This window comes from Salmo salar, chromosome ssa27 (genome assembly GCF_905237065.1).
Source record: "Salmo salar chromosome ssa27, Ssal_v3.1, whole genome shotgun sequence".
In the NCBI taxonomy this organism is placed as follows: domain Eukaryota; kingdom Metazoa; phylum Chordata; class Actinopteri; order Salmoniformes; family Salmonidae; genus Salmo; species Salmo salar.
The window spans coordinates 4,845,913-4,869,501 of NC_059468.1; the positions used below are offsets into that span (position 1 = coordinate 4,845,913).

The window sequence follows — 23,589 nt, forward strand, 5'->3', positions numbered from 1 at the left end:
TTTAGCAAGGTAAATAAAACCACATTTTATTCAACATATTTACACAACAGTTTAGAGCATTCCAGTCATGTTAAGAGAGTCAAGAATAAAATCATAATGCCAACATGCAGATAAAAAACATGACAAAAATGACAAATTGTGAATTGAGTGGTCATGGTAAAACATTTAAAAAAAGTATTCAATAGTATTCATGTTTTAAAGCTAAGCTATTGGGGGGGGGATTCATATTCACTTTTATGATTGGTTTGAAGACAATGTCCTTTTGCAGGCATTCTTAGAACAAATAACTGGACCAATAGATTACTCTAATTTGTCCAGTAGCTGGTGGATTTCTTCTTGGCCACGATACAGTTTCTTCAGACCTCTTGGAAGGTAACGGCAGGAAGACAAGTTTAAGTAATTGAGTGCTGTAGACTGGCCTATAACTAACCTGCAAAACAAAGAAAATACATTTTATCTCCAGTTCAAGCCAATCTAGGTAAATCACATTGCATGCTGATATAGCATATGCTGCAGTGATGTAGTGGTAAAAGAAAAGTGGGTAAACACTGATCATGGTTCACGGTGAGTAAAGTAACACTCCCTATACTTAGTTTCAATATATTTTTCCATAAAAGGTGGGTGAACACTCACGCAAAATAAAAAAAGGTGCACACAGCATTGACGTGCGCTTAACCTCCATTACACCACTGATGTGCTGCCCCTACTAGTGACCTTTTTTTTTATCTAGGTAGAGACATTCAATTACTTTATTTCACAAATACATGCATCTGTTCTGATAACAATCCTAATACAAGGTATTGTGCAAACAATAGATAAAGCGTAATGTATTGGCTATTGCATTTCATAGTGAGTTTTATGTTGAAAAGAAGACCAATGTGTTGCCTACCGGAGGGCAGGTGTTGTGACCTTGGTCCCGCTAAGATTGAGCGAACGTAGGGGGTTTTCTCCGGTTCTCTGAGCTAGATGGCCCATGGCAATCTCCATGTCTTCTTCAGAGAAGAGCTGGTTGGCAAGGTCTAGCTCCTGCAAGGTGCCACTCCATTTCTGGGTCAGAAGGTGAATTCCCTTCTTGGACAACGATACTGTGACATTGCTGCTGAAGTACAGTCCCCAATACAGACACTCAAGCTCTAAGAAAAAACACAGCAGAGATTATAGTAGCATATAACGTAATCAATGTAATCATGAACCTATGTAAATCATTGATATTTGAAGCATATGAGTTTACAACATTGACATGAACCAATGTAATTACTGATAACTAACCAAGAGGGTAGCAACAGACTTGGCCAAATTCTGCATTTGATTGATTGCACAAACAAAGGCCATCCATAGCGTCAACAATGGATGGGTTTGTCTGGATATACTGTACCTTCACATGGTAGAGAAGAGAGCCCGGCTGCTGTGATCCGTGAACAACCTCTCAGGTCCAGCACACGCAGTTTAGGGGAGTCGTAGACAATCTTAGTCAAGTCTTGGTCAGTCATAAAGGAAACAGCTGTGGTGGCCATACACAGCTCCTCCAGTAAAGGGAAGCCAGATGTGGAACCCAACCAATTACGAGTCATTTTAGGCATCGGAATGACATTCAGCATCCGGAAAGTCTGAGCCACAAGAGAAAATAAATCAAAAAGGTCTGCAATGCGTTTGTCCCTTTACACAACAAATAAAAAGCCATTCAATAAGATAACACCCCCCCCCCCCCCATCTCTGACTTTGCTGATAGCTAATTTGAGGAAAAGTATATTTACTATGCCTGTGATATATGTTTGTCCCATTTTATGATTAATCCACTAAGTTGCTCTGGATAAGAGTGTCTGCTAAATGACTAAATAAAAAGATGTAATCATAATAAGCAACTGCGTAAAGAATAAATACCTGCAGTTTAGGACAGCCATTTTGCAAAGCTTGGATGCAAATTGGAAGCTGGCAATATCCACTGTCCAGCTTTGTGTTAATTTCCAGCAATTGCAACTCAGGGCAGCATCCTCTCTAGTAAAATGACATACAGTATGAGACATATTTCAAATATTAATTGAGGGCAGCGATAATTTAAATCCATTGCTTTCAGAAAGTATTTACACCCCTTGACTTTTTCCACCTTTTGTGTTACAAAGTGGGATTAAAATGGATTGAATTGTCTTTTTGGCAACACTCAAAATACTCTGTCGAAGTGGAAGAAAAATTCTAACATTGGTAAAAACATTGACGAGAAATAAAAAAACAAATATCTTAATTACATAACTATTCATCCCCCTGAGTGTAATACATGGTAGAATCACCTTTGGCAGTAACTATAGCTGTGAGTCTTTCTGGTTAAGTCTCTAAGAGCTTTGCACAGTTGATTGTTGATCATTTAAGGCTTGCCATAGATTTAAGCCGATTTAACTCAAAACTGTAACTAGGCCACTCAGGAAAATTCAATGTCATCTTGGTAAGCAACTTGTGTACACCGAGTGTCAAAAATATTAAGAACACCTTCCTAATATTGAGTTCATTTCCTCAATGTATCCTCTCTGGTACTTCATATTTTTTTTACGTTACAGCCCTATTCTAAAATTGATTAAATTGTCCCCCCCCCCTCAATCTACAGACAATAACAAGGCAAAAACTGTTTGTGACATTTTTGCAAATGTATCAAAAATAAAACAGAAATAGCACATTTACACAGGAATTCAGACCCTTTAAAATCAGTACTTTGTTGAAGCAACTTTGGTAGCGATCACAGCCTTGAGTCTTCTTGGGTATAAAGCTACAAGCTTGGCACACCTGTATTTGGGGAGTTTCTCACGTTCTTCTTTACAGAGCCTCTCGAGCTTGGTCAGGTTGGATGGGGAGCGACGCTACACAGCTATTTTCAGAGATGTTTGATCGGGTTCAAGTCCAGCCTCTGGCTGGGCCCCTCAAGGACATTCAGAGACTTGTCCCGAAGCCACTCCTGCATTGTCTCGGCTGTGTGTTTAGGGTCGTTGTCCTGATGCTGCCACCACCACGCTTCCGTATCGATGGTATTGGTCAGGTGATGAGCGGTGTAAGTTTTCCTCCAGACATGGCGCTTGGCATTCAGGCTAAAGACTTCAATCTTGGTTTCATCAGACCAGAGAATCCTGTTTCTCATGGTCAGAGTCATTTAGGTGCCTTTTGGAAAACTCCAAGTGGGCTGTCATGTGCCTTTTAAGGAGTGGCTGGCTTCTGTCTGGCCACTACCATAAAGGCCTGATTGGTGGAGTGCTGCAGGTTTTCCCATCTCCACAGAGGAACTCTAGAGCTCTGTCAGAGTGACCATTGGCTTCTTGCTCACCTCCCTGAACAGGGCCCTTCTCCCCCGATTGCTCAGGCGGCCAGCTCTAGGAAGAGTCCTGGTGGTTCCAAACTTCTTCCATTTAAGAAAGATGGAGGCCACTGTGTTCTTGTGGACATTCAATGCTGCAGAAATGTTCTAGTACCGTTCCCCAGATCTGTGCCTCGACTCAATCCTGTCTTGGAGCTCATGGACAATTCCTTCAACCTCATGGCTTGGTTTTTGCTCTGACATGCACCTTATATAGACAGGTGTGTGCCTGTCCAAATCATGTCCAATCAATTGAATTTACCACAAGTGGACCCTAATCAAGTTGTAGAAACATCAAGGTTGATCAGTGGAAAAATAATGCACATGAGCTCTATTTCAAGTCTCATAGCAAATGGTCTGAATACTTATGTAAATAAGGTATGTTTATTTTTTTATTAATTTGCAAACATTATGGGGTATTGTGTGTAGATTGCTTAGGATTTGTATTTATTTAATCCAATTTAGAATACAGCTGTAACGACAAAATGTGGAAAAAGTTAAGTGTCTGAATACTTTCCGAATGCAAGGGACATCAATAAGGGATCATAGCTTTCACCTGGTCTTTGAATGTCATGGAAAGAGCAGGTGTTCATAATGTTTTGTGCACTCAGTGTATATTTGGCCTTGTGTTTTAGGTTACTGTCCTATTGAAAGGTGAATTTGTATCCCAGTGTCTGTTGTAAAGCAGACTGAACCAGGGTTCTCTCTGAATACAAAAACACAAGATAACATACGCACTATACACACACACACACACACACACACACACACACAGATTTTGTGTTGTAGATATATGGTAGTAGAGTAGGGGCTTTTGGGCACACACTTAATGTTGTGAAATCTGTTGTGAATGTATTGTAATGTTTTTTTTAAAATGTATAACTGCCTTAATTTTGCTGGTCCCCAGGAAGAGTAGTTGAGTTAGGAAGGACGCCTGTATCTTTGTAGTGACTGGCTGCATTGATACACCATTCAAAGTGTAATGAATAGGGTTGCACATTTAAGGGAATATTCAGAGGTGGTAACTTTCTGTGGGAATTAACGGAAATATTCAAATTAATATAATTTAAAAAATGTAGATGTTTTTTGCATTGGATATATTTACCATATCATATGGAGACAGAAACAGAAACCTTTTAACTTATCATAAGTAGACAATTGCAAATGATTAAATCCTTCCAATTGAAATAAAAAAAAATAGATTTAGTTACGAATTGAACTTTAAATGAGTTGACTCTTCACATGGGACGATTTCATTGCACAACAAAAGGGAATATTGAATGATCCCCAATGATCCATCGCAACTCCCAAAAACATTTTCAACATACATCTGTAAAATGATAGTCTAGAAACTAAAGCTTTGGTTGTCTACCTCTCAGGCTCTTGAACATCAGACTGAGGCCTCATCTTCACTGTCACTTTCCAACCTTGTTGAGGATGGCTCGTTGTCAGGCTCAAAAAGCCTCAAATTTGCCCGGATGGCCACCAATTTTTCAACCCTTGTATTGGTCAGCCTGTTGCGTGCTTTGGTGTGTGTTCCCAAACAAGGACCAGTTGCGTTCTGAGGCGGCTGATGTTGGTGGGATTTGGAGGATGATGAAGGCAACAGGGGAAAGAACCTCCAGATCCACAAAGTCCCTTCCACCAGGTGGCTGATGAGATGTTGGCACGACTGCCATATTGCATCTCCATCCCAAAGCCCTTACTTGGAAGTGTACTTCGCCAGACTGCCAAGAACCTTGCCCTCATCCAGGCCAAGGTGGCGAGACAGCATACTTGGGGTCCAACATGTACGCTGCGGTGTGTATGGGCTTCAAGCAGAAGTCTTCACGCTTTTTGATGCATTTCAGAACTGCAGTTTCCTCTGCTTGGAGCAACCGTGAAGTGGGCAGGGCAGTATGGATTTCTTCTTACGTCTGCAAGCAGAGTCTTAACATCAGACAGGATGGCATTGTCTCCCTCAATCTGTGCAATGGCTACTGCTATTGGTTTCAGGAGTTTCAGGCTGCTTACCACTCTCTCCCAAAATACATCATCCAGGAGGATCCTCTTGATGGGGCTGTCCATATCAGCAGACTGTGATATGGCCATTTCTTGGAGAGACTCCTTCCCCTCCAAGAGACTGTCAAACACGATGACACGAGTGTTGCTGGGCAGCTTCAATGTGGCACTCTCATTCTTCTCACTTTGCTTGGTGAGGTAGATTGCTGCTATAACTTGATGACCCTTCACATACCTAACCATTTCCTTGGCTCTCTTGTAGAGTGTATACTTTGTTTTCAGTGCCATGATGTCCTTGAGGAGCAGATTCAATGCATGAGCAGCACAGCCAATGGGTGTGATGTGAGGGTAGGACTCTTCCACCTAAGCCTTCATGTTCGCAGCATTGTCCGTCACCAGTGCAAATACCTTCTGTGGTCCAAGGTCATTGATGACTGCCTTCAGCTCATCTGCAATGTAGAGACTGGTGTGTCTGCGCTCTTGTAGAATACTGGTTGAGGGGTGGAGATTATGTAGGATAGGATAAAGTAACCCTTCTAACCCCCCCCTTAAAAGATTTAGATGCACTATTGTAAAGTGGTTGTTCCACTGGATATCATAAGGTGAATGCACCAATTTGTAAGTCGCTCTGGATAAGAGCGTCTGCTAAATGACTTAAATGTAAATGTAGTTAATTATTCCTTGCCCACGAACATTCGACCACCCATCAGAGATGATTGCAATACAGTCTGCTTTCTCTATGATTTGCTTGACCTTCACTTGAACTCTGTTGAACTCTGCATCCAGTAAATGAGTAGATAAAGCATGTCTGGTTGGAGGGGTGTATGCTGGGCGAAGAACATTCAGAAATCTCTTCCAATACACATTGCCTGTGAGCATCAGAGGTGAACAAGTTGCATACTCAGCTCGAGCAAGACATTCATCATATCTCTGACTACGTTCCTCCATTGAGTCAAAAGAACTTCTGATTCAAGGAGGACCATGAGCTGTTGCTATTGATAAGATTCATCATTTTCACCTCGAATAGAAGTAAAGGGACTTTTGTCAGAGGTTGCTTGTTGTGAGCGCTGAGGGAACTTGATGCACTTGGCCAGATGATTCTGCACCTTTATTGCATTCTTCACATATGATTTGGCACAGTATTTGCAAATGGACAACTTTTCCTAATACATTAGCTGCAGTGAAGTGTCTCCACACATCAGATACTGCCCATGGCATTTTCCTGTAAAGATATATTTATTTAAAAAAAAAATAATAATAATTCCATGTAGTCGTGGCCAAAGGTTGAGTCACGACTCACATTTGTATGATGGCAATTTGCATATACTCACTCCAGAATGTTATGAAGAGTGCTCAGATGAATTGCAATTAATTGCAAAGTCCCTCTTTGCCATGGAAATTAACTGAATCCCGCAAAAACATTTCCACTGCATTTCAGCCCTGCCACAAAAGGACCAGCTGACATCATGTCAGTGATTCTCTCGTTAACACAGGTATGAGTGTTGATGAGGACAAGGCTGGAGATCACTCTGTCATGCTGATTGAGTTCGAATAACAGACTGGAAGCTTCAAAAGGATGGTGGTGCTTGGAATCATTGTTCTTCCTCTGTCAACCATGGTTACCTGCAAGGAAACACGTGCCGTCATCATTGCTTTGCACAAAAAGGGCAAGGATATTCACAGGCGGGGATATTGCTGCCAGTAAGATTGCACCTAAATCAACCATTTATCGGCTCATCAAGAACTTCAAGGAGAGCGGTTCAATTGTTGTGAAGAAGGACTCAGGACGCCCAAGAATGTCCAGCAAGCCCCAGGACCGTCTCCTAAAGTTGATTCAGCTGCGGGATCGGGGCACCACAAGTACAGAGCTTGCTCAGGAATGACAGCAGGCAGGTGTGTGTGCATCTGCACGCACAGTGAGGCGAAGACTTTTGGAGGATGGCCTGCGGTCAAGAAGGGCAGCAAAGAAGCCACTTCTCTCCAGGAAAAACATCAGGGACAGACTGATATTCTGCAAAAGGTACAGGGATTGGACTGCTGAGGACTGGGGTAAAGTCATTTTCTCTGATGAATCCCCTTTCCGATTGTTTGGGGCATCCGGAAAAAAGCTTGTCCGGAGAAGACAAGGTGAGTGATACCATCAGTCCTGTGTCATGCCAACAGTAAAGCATCCTGAGACCATTCATGCGTGGGGTTGCTTCTCAGCCAAAGGAGTGGGCTCACTCACAATTTTGCCTAAGAACAGAGCCATGAATAAAGAATGGTACCAACACATCCTCCGAGAGCAACGTCTCCCAACCATCCAGGAACAGTTTGGTGACGAACAGTGCCTTTTCCAGCATGATGGAGCACCTTGCCATAAGGCAAAAGTGATAAGTGGCTCAGGGAGCAAAATATCAATATTTTGGGTCCATGGCCAGGAAACTCCCCAGACCTTAATCCCATTGAGAACTTGTGGTCAATCCTCAAGAGGCAGGTGGATAAACAAAAACCCACAAATTCTGACAAACACCAAGCATTGATTATGCAAGAATGGGCTGTCATCAGTCAGGATGTGGCCCAGAAGTTATTGACAGCATGCGAGGGCGGATTGCAGAGGTCTTAAAAAAGAAGGGTCAACACTGCAAAGATTGACTCTTTGCATCAACTTCATGTAATTGTCAATAAATGCCTGTAATTATACTTCAATATTCCATAGTAACATCTGACAAAAAAATTCTAAAGACACTGAGGCAGCAGACTTTGTGAAAATTAATATGTGTCATTCTCAAAACTTTTGGCCACGACTGTACATATAAATAGTTTAGCAGTTAGATTAAACCACTCCTTTGTAAGATAAATGTTTTAAATGAAACATGTATGGAAACAGGTTAATTAACACTCCTCAGTAAGCAGGCTCAAGCAAGCTTTAAACCACATGGTAGCAAAAACTAACAAGCAGAAATTGTTAAGTTCGAAATGATTTAAACACCCTTTGCAGTAGGCTACTATTTACTAGCTAACAAAAATCATATAAAATATTTTCACCCCACCCAGTACCGTAATCAAAACTTACCAGAAAGCATGTAGTCCTTGGTTCAGACAGTGTAGTAGTGTGGGCTCAATAGCACCTCATTAATGTGCAAGATCTTGAGAATCAGCTGTACATGTGATGGAAGAATGCACTGTACATGCAGAGGATTGCAATTCCATTGAATAGGGGATAGTTTAACCAAAATATGCCACAAAACCTAGAATTGCCTTATAACTGTGAACCTTTTTTGTGGGATACACATAAGCTAACTTTTTTTAATGAATTTAAGCAAAATTCCCAGGCTTAAGTTAAAGGAAAATGTACGGAAAGTTTCCGACCCTTTGCAACCCTAGTAATGAACAACTTTACAATGCTCAAAGTGATATTCAATGTCTGCTTCTTTTTTTTTTTTTTTTACCCATCTCCCAATAGGTGCCTATCTTTGCGTGGCATGGGGAAACTTCCCTGGTCTTTGTGGTTGAAATTCACTGCTCGACTGAGGGACCTTATAGATAATTGTATGTGTGGGGTACAGAGATGAGGTAGTCGTTAAAAAAAATCATGTTAAACACTATTAGTGCGGCAAAGAGTGAGTCCATGCAACTTATCATGTGACTTGTTTTACACATTTTGCCTCCTGACCTTATTGTCTTGCCATAACAAATGGGATGAATGCTTAAACACTAATGGTGATTCTTGAAGCACTATCTCTGAAACCATTAACACTTGTAGCCAATGCATTTACCAAGTGTGCCAAACTGAATGCACGTTCTCTGCTTTACACTCAGTTTGTAATTTTATAACACACTTTTTTGCAAAACTGTAAACACAACTCACTGCTTTACACTCAGTTTGCAATTTAATAACACACTTCTAGCAAAACTGTAAACATTGGTCTCTACAGTGCTACACTATTTTGCCAATTGCCTTTCCACATTGACACATGTGAAAACACTTTTAGATAATGAGTTCACATACAAATCAGAGCTTGAACACTATAAACAGGCCACAGGTAAACATTTGTTTGGACAACAACGGAGACCAATATTGGACAGAGACTAAGAGGGGTGAGAACTACAGGAGGAGGTGAAGAAGTAAGAGGAGGAAGAGGTGAAGTAAGATGGGGGAGAAGGAGAGGACGGGGAAGAAGAAGGGGAGTCATGAACATAACTGATGAAATCAGAGCGACTGTGGTTGACCATGTTGTCAACCATGGGATGGATGAGCATGAGGGAGGCTGGGCAATGGGTTCAACCAAATCTGAGCCGCTACTGTTGAAGGTATCATCCGGATATTTCAAAATGAGAACCGTAAGGGCTGTAGTCTTACTGGTACAGTAATATGTACTGTAGTTTCATAATGAGAAGGATCTATCACTAAAACCATTCAAATGTTTTTACAGAACTGCAAGAAAACCAGTATCTGGTGGAAGAGGTCGACTGTTCACCTCAGAGCAGGAGACCCACATTGTAAATATGGTCATTGTAAATAACTGCATCAGACTCAGAAGTGATCCCTGTCTTTTCCTACTGTGCTACATTGTTTTGTCTTGTTTCTTTCAGAGAGTCATGGAGCTAGAAGCAGATGCAGTGCATCATGACCTAATATATGTGGACGAGGCAGGTTCCAACCTTGCAAAAACAAGGGGCAGTGGCAGAAATATCATCGGACACCGTGCCATCATCAACGTCCCGGGACAACGTGGTGGCAACATAATGTGTGCGACTATTAGTCAAAACGGTGTCCTTCACAATCATGCAATCCTAGGCTCATATAACACTGCACACATTATCACATTTCTGGACACCCTCCACAACAGACTAATCCCTAATGACCAGGGGCCAGAGCAGTTCAGGTATATTATCATCTGGGACAATGTTTTCACCGGGTTGCTCTGGTCCGCAATTGGTTCACAGGTCACCCACTTTTCATCGCACTCTATCTCCCCCCCTACTCTCCGTTCTTGAATCCTATTGAAGAATTCTCTGCATGGCGTTGGAAGGTGTATGATTGCCAGCCCCACCAACGCATACCCCTTCTACAGGCAATGGCATCGATCAGGGGTCATGCCAGGCCTGGATACAGCAATCCAGGCAATACTTTCCACACTGCCTAGCTCAAGACAACATCGCATGTGATGTGGATAAAGTCCTATGGCCAAACCAACGAGATGTAGACATTTTTTTCTGTTATTTTTTTTCTAGCAGAAATGTTTGTTTTCTCCTACTGCGCTTTTGTTGTTTGAGGAGTGTTAGAACATTGAGAGAACTAAAAACCTTTTCCCCTTATTTGTATTGATAAGACACTATGTTCGGAATACACATCCATACTTTACACATTTGGATACCTGTGTGTATACTACATCTATGACAAAACTTTATTGCAAACTGCTATGCCCTGCACACAGAAAAAGAAAAAGCCACAAGTGTTTTTCATTTATACTATCAGTGCGTAGTTGGTGCTTCGTGTGCTTATTGAAATGATTGTTTGTGTGTACTGTATTGATGCAAAAACAATTTCTTTTAAAAGAGTTTGAAGAGTTTTGCAAGAATTGTTTGCTTTTGCAAGAGATGTATAATGTTTTGCTGGTTTGGTGTAAGGTTCGGTGGTTAGTGTGTAGAGTTTTGCAAAATCAGCCTATAGTTTCAAAAATAAGCAATCATAAAAAACTGTAATTTGTCCATTTCTAAAAACATAATTCCACTTTGACATTATGGAGTATAGTGTGTAGGCCAGTGACACAACATCTCAATGTAATCCATTTTAAATGCAGGCTTTAACATAACAAAACGTGGAAAAAGTCAAGGGGTATAAATACTTCCTGAAGTCTCTGTATTATACGCAAGTGGTCAAATACTGTAAGAATTAAAATAGCACTTACGGAGATAGCAGTGAGAAGTCGGTCATTCCTGGGCCCATGGGTGAACAGAATCTGTCTAAGTTGACTGCCATAGGATTCCAAGAAGGTGACAAGCCCTTCAACCTGTATCTACAGCAACAAGAGAGAGTATAGGATTTTAGGCATTTAATATTGCACAAAGAAGTTCTACCTACTTTAATGATGGTACGTCTAATGAAAAGTGATACAAACAATAGGCAGAAGTGTATATCATAAGCTCACTCCACTGTCATGTACAGTACTTTCAGAAAGTATACACACCCCTTGACTTATTCCAGTGTAAGACTGAATTCAAAATGTATTAAATACATTTTTTCCCCCTCACTCATCACCTCATAATTACAAAGTGAAAAGATGTTTAGAAAGGTCTGCAAATGTATTGAGAATGAAATACAGAAATCTAATTTACATAAATATTCACACCACCGAGTCAATAATGTTAGAATCACATTTGGCACCGACTGCAGCTGTGAGCCTTTCTGGAAAAGTCTAAGAGCTTCGCACACCTGGATTGTACAATATTTTCACATTATTTAAAAAAAATTGTTGATCCTTGTTAGACAGCTATTTTGAAGTTTTGCCATAGATTTTAAAGCCGATTTAAGTCAAAACTGTAACTAGGCCACTCAGGAACATTCAATGTCATCTAGATAAGCAACTCCATTGTACAGTACATTCGGAAAGTATTCAGACCCCTTGACTTCTTTCACATTTTGTTACGTTACAGCCTTAGTCTAAAATTGATTTTTTTTTTGAATCCTCAATCTACACACAATACAAAATAAAACTATTTAATACATTTTAGAATGAGGCTGTAACGTAACAAACGTGGAAAAAGTGAAGGGGTCTGAATACTTTCCGAATGCACTGTATATTTGGCTTTGAGTTTTAGATTATTGTCCTGCTGAAAGGTCAATTTGTCTCCCGGTGTCTGTTGGAAAGCAGACCGAACCAGGTACACTACCGTTCAAAAGTTTGGGGTCACTTCGAAATGTCCTTCGAAAGGTTTAAGATAATATTGTTTTATGACCCCATCACTGAAAGATAGGACTCTCAGGAAAATGCATGTGTGATGTTTCCCTCTACAATGCCCACAAGCCGCGCAGGACTCATTAGAACGGACAATACCAGGAACTAAATCAGAATGGAGGGGAGATGATGTCCATCAATGGACTTTTCTACAAAGAAGATCATACAAAATTGCCTGATGATCTTCTGAACTTTCCAATACCATTCCGATTCTGATTTAAGTCACTTCGAACCACACTTCCTTCAGATGTAAATACTTTAAAAAGTACTGTCAGACTGATTTGTAATAGACTGTCATACCCCACTTAAAAAAATAAAATCTCTGAAGGAAGTATTTTTTTACATGGTGGGGTTGCAAATTGTTATTTTTTAAATCAAAAAAGTTTGGGAACCCCTGCTGTAAAACAACAAAATGTGGAAAAAGTCAAGGTGTGTGAATACTTTCAGAAGGCACAGTATCTGGCCTACTATGGTGCAGTATTTGGACCTTTGTGTGCTATAGTGTGAGTGAACCATCATTATGTCCACCGACATGCTTTTTGGCCTACCTCAGAGTACTGGACGTTAATGCTATACAGTGACCGGCAGCTGCCACTGAGGCTCTGAAAGGCCTTCTCAGTCACGCCTGTACAGTATGACAGCTTGAGTGAGCGGAGATGGGGGCAGGACTGGGACACAACCTGTTAGGTAAACAGTGGGATGTTAATCAATAAAGAAAACCTGAAACACAATCAGACTTAAACAGGAAATAACATGCTAATTTCATACTGACTTACATGGTCAGTGATAGCTTTCCTTTCTATGTCAAACTATTTCTTACACTTAGTCTAACTTAGTAAAGTGCATGGATCCAATAAAAATGTAGAACAGGTATGAAGCAACAAACATTAGCCTCATTGAGGCATTAAATGGCAAAACAACAATAACATTACAGTTGTATTGTGTAGATTAGAACTTACCTCCACAACATGGTCAACATTCTTTTTCCAGTGATTAAGAGAAAAGTCTCTTACTTGGGAGAATCTTCAAAACAAAATAAGAGAAATGTACCATTATTACTTATTTATAGAGGCATAGTTAAGTCAGTTAATGTTCTTTTATGGGTCAGTCTGTTTCATGGACACAAATTATGCCCTGGACTGAGTGCTTTTTAACTTACCTCATTTGCACTCACTGTATATAGACTTTGTGTTACTGTATTATTGACTATGTTTTGTTTATTCCATTTGTAACTCTGTATTGTTGTATGTGTCGAATTGCTATGCTTTTATCTTGGCCAGGTTGCAGTTGCAAATGAGAACTTGTTCTCAACTAGTCTACCTGGTTAAATAAAGGTGAAATAAAATTTTAAAAGATAGTCAATGACTTGGCTTAATCAGTGTCCGTGAAACCTCAGAACTAGCCCACATTTTACTTAGCAGGCCTACATAGAGTTCCCACACTGTCAAACTATGTTATTCTGTTTGAAATTTTACCAAATAGTACTGACCTGTTCTGTGCAAGCCAGCTTAAAGTGTTCCTGATCTTCAGTTCTGTTTTAGGTAAGTGGGTTTTACCAGGTTCCAACCAGCAGTAACCCACAGACACACTGCGCCACAGAGCAGGACTGGCTGCAGCAGCATTCCATAGGTGGCACACCTTAGCCACCCTAAAACAGTGTGCAGAATGTTTACATATCAGTTAGCTCAGATAGTTTCCATGTTCATTGCAGATTGTATTGAGCTTGATTGTTTATTTCATCTAAGTTTTATGTCTAGAATCTCCCATTTAAGAGAGATGAGACAGAGGCACCAATGAAATGCAACATGAGAAGGGCAGGCTACATGAAACATTGCATTACCTGCACAGGAATGGTACTGCACCATCTTGGTGAACTACCATCTTGAAAATATTAACTAACACTTCCACTGGTAAGCTCTGACCCCAGCTGTCAAAGCACTCCTCTTGGTGGTGTTGCAGTGTGGGCTCCAGTTCACCTTTCTTGATCAGTGGCTTCTTTGTGGCTTTACCCTTTGGAAGAACCGTATTCTTCTTCTTTGCTGGAGTGACTTTGGCTTTTCCTTTAAGGATTTTCTTTTTCTTTCTTCCTTTCGCTTTCGGCCGCCATATGTTATCATACTGATTTGTATTCGATATGATCAGAAGCATATCCTCTCCTTGTTCAACAGTGTAGCCAAGCCTTGGGGGGCGGCTGACTTTGGCCTTCTTTTTCTTCTTGGGCTTAGCATCTCTGAGCACATGAGACTTCCTCTTTCGTGTTGATGCTGCTGATGAGCTTGAGGGAGCATTGTCAGCGTCTGCGATTTCCACAGATAGTCCTGCAGGTGTACCATCTTCCATCTCGTCCTCAATCTTCACCTTGTCTACACAAACACTTGACGTTTCCTAACTTCACTTATCTTCAAAAAAATCTGTAAGTGTAAACAAACAAAAGATATGTAACAGCAATATTTAAAATACATATCACATTAAAAGTATTATTGTCTATTTAGCTAGCTAAAAGCAATGCCAATAATTGCAGGGTTAGATAGAACCAACAGCAGAAACGATTAGCTAGCTAAAGTAGCTACCGGTAACTGGCTAACGTTAGCTTGCTGAACATAACCGCACAACTAGTAAGCTACAAATTTATATAACCAATATTTAGTGGACATACCTGTATGCATCTTCCTTTAAATGAGCTACATCATACATTTGTACTTAAATTAATCAACAAAGAAAGGCACGTCGTGGAGTAGCTAGCTAGGCTACTTGTAAACAATAAAGGAGTACACGCCTACCTGGTGCCCAAATTTATTACGTTTGTCGCGCAGCGAAAGTCGAGTGGAGTCTACTGCCGCGTTCAAAACAACTGAGAACTTCCGAAAAAACGAGCTCCGACTGAAAATGCTTTTGAATGGTCACCCAACTCGAAATTCCAGCTTGGGAACTCGGGCCTCTTTCTAGAGCTCAGAGTTTCCGACCTGATTTGACCTCGTATTTGTCCGAGTTCCCAGTTGTCATGAAAGCACCAGACATACAGAACAATGAGACAGATATTTCACTGGATGTATAAATGTGAAGTATCTGGTTGGCGTTTTCACTCACTACCAAATATGGTGATGAGGAGGAAGCCAAGTTGCGGGCAGTGGGAGAAGATAGCGCGATGGATTTTGGCCCAAATTCTGCACATTTTCTCATCGATTAAACATTTGATCTCCATACAGTTTTCGGTTTCCAAAAATAGAATTTGTAACAGAGTAGACTGTATTTTGTAGACTTTGCCAAGAGTTCAAAAAAATTGCGTTGTTTAGGGGCGCAAAATGAGTTATTGCACACACGCACTTCTGAGTCGATGTTCCCTAACTGAAATATTCAAATAAATGCTAAAACACCCCAGTTGGATCTCACTAGCTCGTGATTGGCTCTGCCGACCTTCTTTGCTTGTTCTGCCCACTATGATTAATTTGCTCCCATTGGAAACGATAGGCTTATAAAACTCTTTGCTAACTGATTCGGGCCAGTCAGTAGTCCTGATGAGCCCTTCACAGCTAGTTACACTGAACATAAATGCAACATGTAAAGTGTTGGTTTCATGAGCTGAAATAAAATACCCCAGAAATGGTCGATATTCACAAAAATATTATTTCACACAAATGTTTATCCCTGTTAGTGAGCATTTCTCCTTTGCCAAGATACTCCATCCACCTGACAGGTGTGGCATATCAAGAAGCTGATTAAACAGCATGATGATTACACAAGCACACCTTGTGCTGGGGACAAAAGGCCAGTATAAAAATTTGCAATTTTGTCACAACAAAATGCCAGATGTCTCAAGTTGAGGGAGCGTGCAATTGGCATGCTGACTGCAGGAATGTTCACCAGAACAGTTGCCAGATAATTGAATGTTAATTTCTCTACCATACGCCGTCTCCAACATCGTTTTAGAGAATTTGGCAGTACGTCCAACCGGCCTCACAACCGCAGACCACGTGTATGGCGTTGTGTGGGTGAGCGGTTTGCTGATGTCAACGTTGTGAACCCATGGTGGCGGTGGGTTATGGTATGGGCAAGCATAAGCTACAGACAATGAACACAAATGCATTTTATCAATGGAAATTTGAATGCACACAGATACCGCGGCGAGATCCTGAGGGTCATTGTCATGACATTCATCCGCCGCCATCACCTCCTGTTTAAGCATGATAATGCACGGCCCCATGTCGCAAGGATCTGCACACAATTCCTGGAAGCTGAAAATGTCCCAGCCTGCATACTCAAACATGTTTGGGTTGCTCTGGGTCAACGTGTATAACATATTGTACATTTTGCAAATTCGGGGGGGGGGGCATTGCGCCTGCATATGGAGAACCAATCCAAAAGTTGCTCAAAGCCACTCAAAATGTGAGCTAACCTCCCCTTCTACACAACCTGGTCTCAGAGCATTTCGTATTATTATGTATGTACATCTGAGAACTCTGTTTAGTGTGATATGCTACATTTCTTGTGGTATGTATTAATTTGTGGATGTTGATCAAACATTTCATATGATATGTTACAAATAACAATTCACATGATGATATGTTACGAATTTGCAAAACGTACAATATGTTATAAATTTGCTAAATGTATAATATGTTTTGAATTCCAATTCGATGTGGCTAACATTAGATAGGTGGCTAACGTTAGCTAGGCTAAGGAGTTAGGTTAAAGGGTTAAGGGAAGAGTTAGCTAACATGCTAAGTAGTTGCAAAGTAGCTAAAAAGTAGTAAGTAGTTGAAAAGTAGCTAATTAACTAAAATGCTAAAGTTGTCCGTGATGAGATTTGAACACGAACCTTTGGGTTATATGCCCACTCACCCCCATCCACCCCGACCAAGCAACCTCCTTTCATACCATACCAAAAGTGGCAAATCACACTAATTTGAGTGTGTCGGATTTACATTTACTATGTTACGTCTAGTCCATGAGACCAGGCTGGGGAGGGTGCATGCAAGTCCAGAGAGCTGGTTGGGGAAGACTGGGAGAGATGTGTTGGCCTCAGTCCATATGACCTACAAATGGTAGATGCAATGACGTGGAACAGTACTTACAACCAGTGGTGAACCGTGATTAAGGGCAGGTTGAGTTAATAAAGCCGCATCCAAACATGGTCTCTTTTTTGTTTTCTTGAGTAAGGCAGCTCCAAAATGCAGGTGTTTCAGCCTAGCTCAGTGCTTTCTGTGGTGGTGGAGCAAGCAAGCAGAAAATATGGAGTGTAGGGGTTGGTAATTTTCTCTAGGCCCAGTGTTCTGTCTCTCATGGGGACACTACGTCACTGCAAAATCAACGGGTAGAGCTAGAAAATTCAAGCTCCTTGGGTGCTGCCATAGAGTTATAGTAGAAGTGCCCATCCAAAAAGGCTCAAGGTCATTGGCCACAGATAGAATTACCTCAAATCACGTTACATCTACTGTAGCTTTGATTGGACTGAGCATGTCAACATCATCCTTTCAAAATCTTAGCTAGCAAGCTAGCAGTCATCATCATTATAGATAAAATGTATAGGTGCTCATCGGCCATAAACATTACATAACAAGTAGGAAATCATAAATTCAACAATGAGTGGTTTGGAAGGAATGAGTGGCAAACTGCAAGATTGCAAAGCAACTTACAGACACAGACAGTAATGCTAGTGACACATAACATAGGGACTATAGTACATCGTTTCTCAACTTTTACTGTGGCCGGTGAAACATAGTCCTCTTTTAACCCGCTCATGTTAAAGACACATACAACATGTAAAAGCACTACTGGAGATACAACTCACCACTATAACTGTGTCTCTGTTGCCTCCCTGTTGTGCAGTCTCTCTGCATCTTCTTTGCTGTTACTCTGTCTGTCTGTCTGTCTCTGTCAGTCAGTCTCTTTCTTCTCCTCTGTTGTCACTGTCTTTGCGTCTCCTTGTGCCCCTCTGTTGTCACGGTCTGTCACTTCTAAGTGTTCAATGCTATTAGATATAGAGCCAACATATTAAGGAACTGGCAGTACATCAGTGTCTCTCTGGTTTCTTCCTACCTCCACTGCCCTCACCTCTGAGCTGTCTCTGCTAAGCCCAGCATCCTTTCTCCCAGCACTGGTACTAGAAGACCAGGGGACCACACTACCTGTGCTGGGCCCAGCAACATCCTAGGGTAACACTTTAATTAAAGGTCAATCATTTTTGCTCACCGTTTATTAATCCTTACTCCCACATTTGTAAATGTTAGTAAGCTAGTTATTCACACGTATATATATCTTTCCTTAAACATCCTTTGTAGTATCCTTGTTCTTTTACCAGATACAGAAGGAATGTCTACCAATGGCATGCCCATCTTTCTGTGAGAAATTACACTGGTCACTCAAAACATTTAAGTATAAATAGCACTCACTTTAGAATAGGGACTGCAAAAAGACTTGACTAATGATTAGCAAATTGTTTATTAATGTGGGAGTAATGATTAATAAATGAACACAATTTATAAATGTCTTATAAATGGTTTATTACAGACCCTTAAAATAAAGTGTTACCCATCCTAGTTGTGAATGATTAAAACACATATTAGACAAAGGAGGAAATCAGCAAATAAATGCCTTATATATTACCATTGGTTTATATAATACAGCCTAGCTACATATTTAAAATTAGTGCATTTCAAGTGTTTCCCCCTGCAGCCCTGCCCACTTTAGACAAGTGTTTACATATTAGGCTATATGTAATTCAATTGAAGAACACAAAAGAGAGGGAGACTGACATTTATTTTACTTTTTGGCTGTAGCCAATGGCTACATTAAGGAACTGGCTGTCTCTCTCTCGGTTTTCTTCCATCGAATTCAATAAACCTGTCAAGTTACGATGCCGGGACTAGTTTATGTGGATGTGGATAGATTTCCAGTGTTGTGCTTCGTTTGACAGTGCCGCATGCATATGTGTATCTTTCTGCCAAGAAGTGACAGGCCTTGGGGCTAGGCGAAGGGGACTGCAAGATGGCAGACATGAAAAAAAAGGAGAAAAGTGGAACATACTCAACATGGCCATAAGTATGTGGACACCCATTCGTCAAACATCTCATTCCAAAATCATGGGCATTAATATGGAGTTGGTCCCTCCTTTGCTGCTATAACAGCCTCCACTCTTCTGGGAAGGCTTTTTACTAGATGTTGGAACATTGCTGCAGGAACTTGCTTCCATTCAGCCACAAGAGCATTAGTGAGGTTGGACACCAATGTTGGGCGATTAGGCCCTGGCTCGCAGTCGGCATTCCAATTCATCCCAAATGTGTTCGATGGGGTTGAGGTCAGGGCTCTGTGCAGGCCAGTGAAGTTCTTCCACACTGATCTCGACAAACCATTTCTGTATGGAACTTGATTTGTGCAAGGGGGCATTGTCATGCTGAAACAGGAAAGGGCCTTCCCCAAACTGTTGCCACAAAGTTGGAAGCAGAGTATCATCTAGAATGTAATTGTGTGCTGTAGCGTTAAGATTTCCTATCACTAGAACTAAGGGGCCTAGCTTGAACAGTGATAACAGCCCCAGACCATTATTCCTCTTCCAACAAACTTTACAGTTGGCACTATGCATTCGGGCAGGTAGCATTCTCCTGGCATCTGCCAAACCCAGATTCATCCGTCGGACTGCCAGATGGTGAATCGCAATTTTCCAATGGCGTCGAGCTTTACACCACTCCAGCCGACGCTTGCCATTGCAAATGGTGATTTTATGCTTGTGTGAGGCTGCTAAGCCATGGAAACCCATTTTATGATGCTCCCGACAAATCGTTCTTGTGCTGACGTTGCTTCCAGGGGCAGTTTAGAACTTGGTAGTGAGTGTTGCAACCGAGGACAGATTATTTTTTACGCGCTACAGTACTCGGCGGTCCCATTCTGTGAGCTTGTGTGACCTACCACTTTGCGGCTGAGCCAATGTTGCTCCTGGAAGTTTCCACTTCACAATAACAGAAATTACAGTTGACTGGGGCAGCTCTAGCGGGGCAGAAATTTGACAAACTGACTTGTTGGAAAGGTGGCATCCTATGACAGTGCCACGTTGAAAGTAACTGAGCTCTTCTGTATGGGCCATTCTACTGGCTCAGAATACCGATAACTGATATTAAAAATTTTAGCAGCCTTTTAGGCATTCCAGTACAGTTAAATAGTTAACACACACGAACGCAGCGGTCTAAGGCACTACATCTCAGTGCAAGAGGCATCACTACAGTCCCTGGTTCGAATCCAGGCTGTATCACATCCGGCCGTGATTGGGAGTGGCATAGGGCGGCGCACAATTGGCCCAGCGTCGTCCGGGGTAGGCCGTAATTGTAATAATTTGTTCTTAACTGACTTGCCTAGTTAAATAAAGGTTAAATACAAAAAGCTTCAAACTGTAACCAGTGCCTGCAACCTGGTTCAGGTTATCAGTCAACCTACCAGGGTATTTACAAACAGCACAGGAATTAAATCATCCACATGTATTGATCACATCTTTACTAATGCTGAAGAAATCTGCTTTAAAGCAGTATCCAAATCCATCGGATGCAGTGATCACAATATAGTAGCCATATCTAGGAAAACCAAAGTTCCAAAGGCTGGGCTAATATAGTATATACGAGGTCATACAATAAGTTTTGTAGTGATTCCTATGGTGATGATGTAAAGAATATTTGCTGGTCTGTGGTAGGGATGCACGATATATCGGCGAAGATACCGTAATCGGCCGATATTAGCTAAAAATGGCAACCTCAACACCGGCCCGATGTATAGTTTAACACCGATGTGCAAAACCGATGTCAAAGCTGCATACCTATAAAACGTAGGTACATGACGTAATGACGCCACGTAAAATGTAGCGCTACACGTGCAACACAGCATTTCTAACCTTGCCCGAAATGTCTGCTGTGTTGATTGAGCAGTCAACAAGTCGAGCAGTCATTTCAAAGAGTAAGAAAATTTCAGCGAGACAACTCAAAGGCGAAATCCATTAACGCCAAGATAATGGTATTCATTGCCCTTGGCAATCAACCGTTCTCTGTCGTGGGTGATGTTGGCTTTTGCCGACTGGTCGAGCACCGGTGCACACTAACGTTACCAAGTGTGCTATTTTTCAGATGTTGCCCTACCGGAGTTGCACAGTAATAGCATCACTGCTATTAGCTTCACGACTGACATTTGGACCAGCGATATCAGCCCCATGAGCACGCTGAGTCTGACAGCACAGTGGGTCATTGAGGATTTTGTACTGAGGAAAGTCATATTTCATGCTCATGAATGTGCTGGTTGTCATACCGCTGCTGCCATTTCAATGGCATTTGAGAACATGTTTGAAACATGAACACACCATCTCCATTCGAACAACTGACTTGAGAAATAAGCTCATCAACTGCGCCTGCAGCAGACGTGATACCCTCCGTCATGGCATTGAAACGCCTGCTCAACAACTGGTGACACAGGCCGTGAACAAGCGATTCGGTGGAATTCTCTCTTTACTGTGTCGCCACCATGCTCGATGCTATGTACAAGGACAGACAAGAAACAGGGTTTACGTGAAATGTTACATACATAGATGGAAACGGACAGACAGAGCTGAAACTTCACTGCTTGACATGTATGATGAAATCCTGGTTGAGAATGAAACGACTGAACAATTCGAAACAGCACAGCAAGTAAGTGAAATAAATAGGTTTTGATTATGCCAACCAAATAACTTTGTGTGTGTGTGTGTGTGTGTGTGTGTGTGTGTGACCTTTATTTAACTAGGCAAGTCAGTTAAGAACAAATTCTTATTTACAATGAAGGCCTACGCCAGGCAAAACCCTAACTCGGATGACGCTGGGCCAATTGCGCGCCGCCCTATGGAACTCCCAATCACGGCCGGTTGTGATACAGCCTGGAATCGAACCAGGGTCTGTAGTGACGCCTCTAGCAGTGAGATGCAGTGCCTTAGACCCCTGCGCCACTCGGTGGGCCACTTGATGAAAGCCAGTAAATATTTAGGTCACCCATTGCAGCTTCCCACAAGAATGGGCAGATGAACCTGTAGCCATATTACTTCAACAGCATTTAACATGAGATACTATTCTAAGCTTTATAAGAATGTGGCTCTGAATATAGACAACAACACCGCCCCCATTGGCATTGATGTATTTTCTGTAGATGTTATAACCATGTATTGCTACCATGCATTTCAGAGATAGTCAGAATATGAATGTCATCTGTTACTAGCAAGCTATCGATTTCATGAACCTTATTTCTTAGGCTACATACGTTAATGTAGGCTATTTTTAGCACAATTAAAATACACAGACAGTCCACGAATGTACCGTTATTTTAAAACATGATGACTTGTGTTTAGTAAAAAGCACTGATTAAAGGTCTAGCAGGTGGCTACTGCCTTACCAATGTATTAAAAGCCAATCTAATGACTTGTTAGGATATATTGCAAGTAGTCTAGGGTCTAAATGTTCCCCAGAATCCCCCTTCCCTAATTAGCCTACTATAGTAGGTATGAAATATATTTCATACAATATACCACCCAAATATTAGGCCTAACTGGCCTAAGCTATATGATCTGTGTCAGTGTGCATGAGTGTGTCACCCAGAATAGCTTTTGCTCTATAAGCCAATATGTACTCCATATACAGTGATTTGCGTTGTGGCCATTTATTTCACCTTGGAACATGTTTTACAACCCACATTTAATACAAATGTCACTTAAATATGAAAAAATATATCATGAATATATTTGTAATATATCAGGAATAAATACAGGTTATTGACACGTTTCTACTATTAAGTGGGGGACTTTTATTAAGAAAATGTACAAAATTTGGTGCTTATTTTGTGTTTCTGAGGAGACGCTGCTTCAGTTTGTGCTGATTGTACGGAGATTGTACGGAGATTGTGACATTCGGTTAAATGGCGTCCCTTGAGAAGGCAAGAACAAGATGTATGTCAGGAGAAGTGCAGTATTATCATAAGGGGATGAATACGAAGGAATAATGGAGGGAAAAAGAGAGGCAGAGGTCTAAGAGGGTGAGCTTGAGTCAGATAAAAATGGCGGTAAAAAGGGACATGGTTTGTTAAAGAAGAATGGTCGAAATTGTAAACAGAGTGAGCTGAAGACTGGAGGAGAAATGGAAGTGAATGAGGGCGAAGTATCTGAGGTGATAGGTGTGGTGAATTTCTCAGAGCCCGAGGCTTGCACCGAGGGTTAGGATAAAGATGAGTCTGACAGTAGGAGTGAAGTTTTTGGAAAAAGTGGACCCTTGCCTTTTGGCTGATCCATTTGTGGTTTCAGAGCGGGTGAAAACAGAGTTGGGT

The 23,589-nt window shown here is 41.3% G+C and overlaps 1 protein-coding gene across 4 annotated transcripts in view; it reads right to left on the minus strand.

Moving 5' to 3' along the window:
* The window catches only part of fbxl6 (F-box and leucine-rich repeat protein 6), a 27,183-nt gene continuing 3,594 nt past the window's right edge, over positions 1 to 23,589 (minus strand). Inside the window, exons 2-11 of one of the 4 annotated variants that reach the window (XM_014177030.2) lie at positions 18,065 to 18,244; positions 14,117 to 14,687; positions 13,766 to 13,924; positions 13,236 to 13,299; positions 12,825 to 12,956; positions 11,230 to 11,337; positions 1,882 to 1,995; positions 1,376 to 1,607; positions 890 to 1,133; positions 1 to 430 (exon numbers count right to left, since the gene is read on the minus strand). In XM_014177030.2, coding sequence (XP_014032505.1) covers positions 301 to 430; positions 890 to 1,133; positions 1,376 to 1,607; positions 1,882 to 1,995; positions 11,230 to 11,337; positions 12,825 to 12,956; positions 13,236 to 13,299; positions 13,766 to 13,924; positions 14,117 to 14,616 — 1,683 coding nt within the window. In that variant the 5' untranslated portion in view covers positions 14,617 to 14,687; positions 18,065 to 18,244 and the 3' untranslated portion in view covers positions 1 to 300. Of the gene's footprint in view, positions 431 to 889; positions 1,134 to 1,375; positions 1,608 to 1,881; positions 1,996 to 11,229; positions 11,338 to 12,824; positions 12,957 to 13,235; positions 13,300 to 13,765; positions 13,925 to 14,116; positions 14,688 to 14,932; positions 15,690 to 18,064; positions 18,245 to 23,589 lie in introns of those variants that run through there. The other 3 variants (XM_014177032.2, XM_014177029.2, XM_014177031.2) reach the window with 3 other exon arrangements.